Source organism: Rasamsonia emersonii (assembly GCF_000968595.1).
Source record: "Rasamsonia emersonii CBS 393.64 chromosome Unknown ctg1118621760425, whole genome shotgun sequence".
Classification (NCBI taxonomy): Eukaryota; Fungi; Ascomycota; class Eurotiomycetes; order Eurotiales; family Trichocomaceae; genus Rasamsonia; species Rasamsonia emersonii.
In genome coordinates, this window is record NW_013563009.1 from 21,764 (window position 1) to 24,233 (window position 2,470).

Genomic DNA, 2,470 nt, shown 5'->3' on the forward strand with positions numbered 1-2,470 from the left:
TCACTTCATTGCTTTCCATGGTCTCACCTTCCTGTCCATCTGTTGCCAAAAAGGATGGCTGGGAGTAGAATCTATTATACATTGCATAGAAATCCATTTGAAAGTGAAACGAGTAACGAAGCAATTCGCGAATTCGCGGCAAGGTTATGTCCTTTTTTTTTGAAAAATATAGAAGACTTCGAAATATACAGGAACTTTTACATTTGAGACTCTTGAGGCGAAAACCTTTAAGAGATACCGCCATATTGCTCAACGAAGTTGCGTTCTGACAACAGATGCATGGGCGATCCGACTCTACCGATAAAATGAATGACGATAAATGCTGGAAATTGCTACATCTGTGGACTCAATAAATCATCAAACATACTTTACATCACCCTATTTATCGTCGTTTGGCTCTATTCCAGTCTATGTAGTGGAGAATACCACTGATCTATAGCTAGAGCTTGTGCGTTCTCCATCTTAGCTACACCGCAGTAATCTACCCTGCCAGCGTCCCTTGTACACGCTGAACAAACTCGACGATCAGCCGATCAACCACGTCAGGCTTCTCATAGAAACACGCATGCCCAACGCCATCCAGGCGATGATACTCAGACACATCAGGGAACTGCGTCCGCATAAACGATTCGAGCGCCTCGTGGCGGACATGCCGATCAGCCGTGCCCTGGATGACAAGGAATGGCAGTCGATGACGAGCTGAGAGGATAGCAGTTTCGTCCTGCTCCCGCGTTGCTACAATGCAGCGGACAGCCGGGGTCTGAGCTTGTCAGAATGCGCAACAAAAAATGAGCTTATATTGGACTTGATTCAACGGCTCGTCTGCGTACCTGAGCAGCGACAACGCCCATCCACGCCCACTTTGTCTCGTCAGGGACTGGAAAGCCAGGCGAGAAGCACGAGTTCACCATCTCTCTACAGGCCTGGGAAAATACGTCCACCTCTGAGCTGAGAAGCCGCGGAAGTAGGTCAAAAATCCCCTGGTCTCCTACCGCTGGGTGAGCGGATTTGTAAGGCACGCCGCCCAGGAGGATGTTGCCGGCGATGAATTCAGGTCCATAATGGGCGCAGACGTCTGCAGTGATGAGGGCTGTAGACTTGTAAGCAGAAGTAAAAACGGAGATGGGAGAAATGCAAATTCTTCGTTCTCATAAGGGTGCCATACCGCCATAGCTCCTTTTCAATCAGCAGGGAAGAATAGTCAGTAAAAGCGCCTTTAGTAGTATGTGCATCGATAGCAGCAAAGCTGTCCTCACGCACCATCCAGCAAGATAGGGCTTTGTCGCTCCAAGGACCTCACACACAGCAGCGAGATCCTCAGCCAACCGAGCAGAGGTGTATGCCTCCGGGGTAGTCGGTTGGTCACTGCGGCCGTGGCCACGGAGATCATAGCGAATCTGTTGAAAATCGTTTCTTCTCAGTCCCACAACCACAAAGGCAGGCAGAGAAAGGTCAACATTACCAAGTAGAGATTATTCACAAGCAGGCAGTCCGCAAACTGCTTCTCGAACACCGCACACGACGACGCAAAGCCGTGCAGGAAGACGACTGCCGGTTTCGTTTGATCGCCCACTGCTTCAGCCCAGATTTTTGGTCCCGTCTGCAGAGACGACGGTTTGGCGGTTTGGTTTGTGCATGTCTGCGGTTATGATGACTCATGCGCGTGTATTCATCTGCAGACTTAAATTTGGGCGTCGACTATTCGCATGGGCACCGCGTATTCGCGTGCAAGAAAGACAGTAATTCTGAGACCGCTTCAGGTTAATCTGATCATAACTTGGAATTATCATCAGTTCTGCTGGATACGTGGACTCTTGACCGTCGAGGCATTTCCACGGTTCTATCCCGGTGACGGCGGGGTGAACCGGAAGAGCAATTGACGCGAATTTCTCGGCTGACTACTTCACTGTACGGGCTTACTATCGACAAACACGGTCCTCTGGGAGCTGTGAAGACAAGAAGCTTGTATAAGAGTCATGAGCTGGGACACTGACAGGTGTAGAGGTCGATATTGCCCCACCGGGTCGCCCACCGGATAACATCGGTGACAAATCTATCCTACTTGACTATACTGGTGTATTCAGTTAACTCCGTACTGGCTGTCATATCTAAGCTGCGTCAAATACTATTCTGCGTGGAACGTATTCTTTTCTCCTCCTATCGACTACTAATTTGAACAAGGTATCGTGCTCTACAGTAATCGATCGGCCCACCATGGACCTGGCGGAGGCGTTTACAAACAGCTCAATGCAGCCGATCAAATGCATCGACATGCACACCACTGGCGAGCCAACGCGGATCGTCTACGCAGGGTTCCCAGAGCTGCAAGGAACACTGCTGGAACAGCGCGACCAAGCACTGCGCGAGTATGACTCCATCCGCAAGCGAATCATGCACGAGCCACGAGGGCATTACGATATGTACGGCGCCATCATCCGGCCTGAAACAGAGCTTGTAAAGTCTGGAAAAG

At 50.1% G+C, this 2,470-nt stretch overlaps 1 protein-coding gene across 1 annotated transcript; it reads right to left on the reverse strand.

Moving 5' to 3' along the window:
• Window positions 1-481: 481 nt before the first annotated feature.
• On the reverse strand, window positions 482-1,390 carry T310_6574 (uncharacterized protein; the record flags this gene model as incomplete). Its single annotated transcript, XM_013470608.1, has 3 exons — window positions 482-760; window positions 831-1,090; window positions 1,261-1,390. The coding sequence occupies 3 exons, from the start codon at window positions 1,388-1,390 to the stop codon at window positions 482-484; spliced, it is 669 nt and encodes a 222-aa protein (XP_013326062.1).
• Window positions 1,391-2,470: the final 1,080 nt, after the last annotated feature.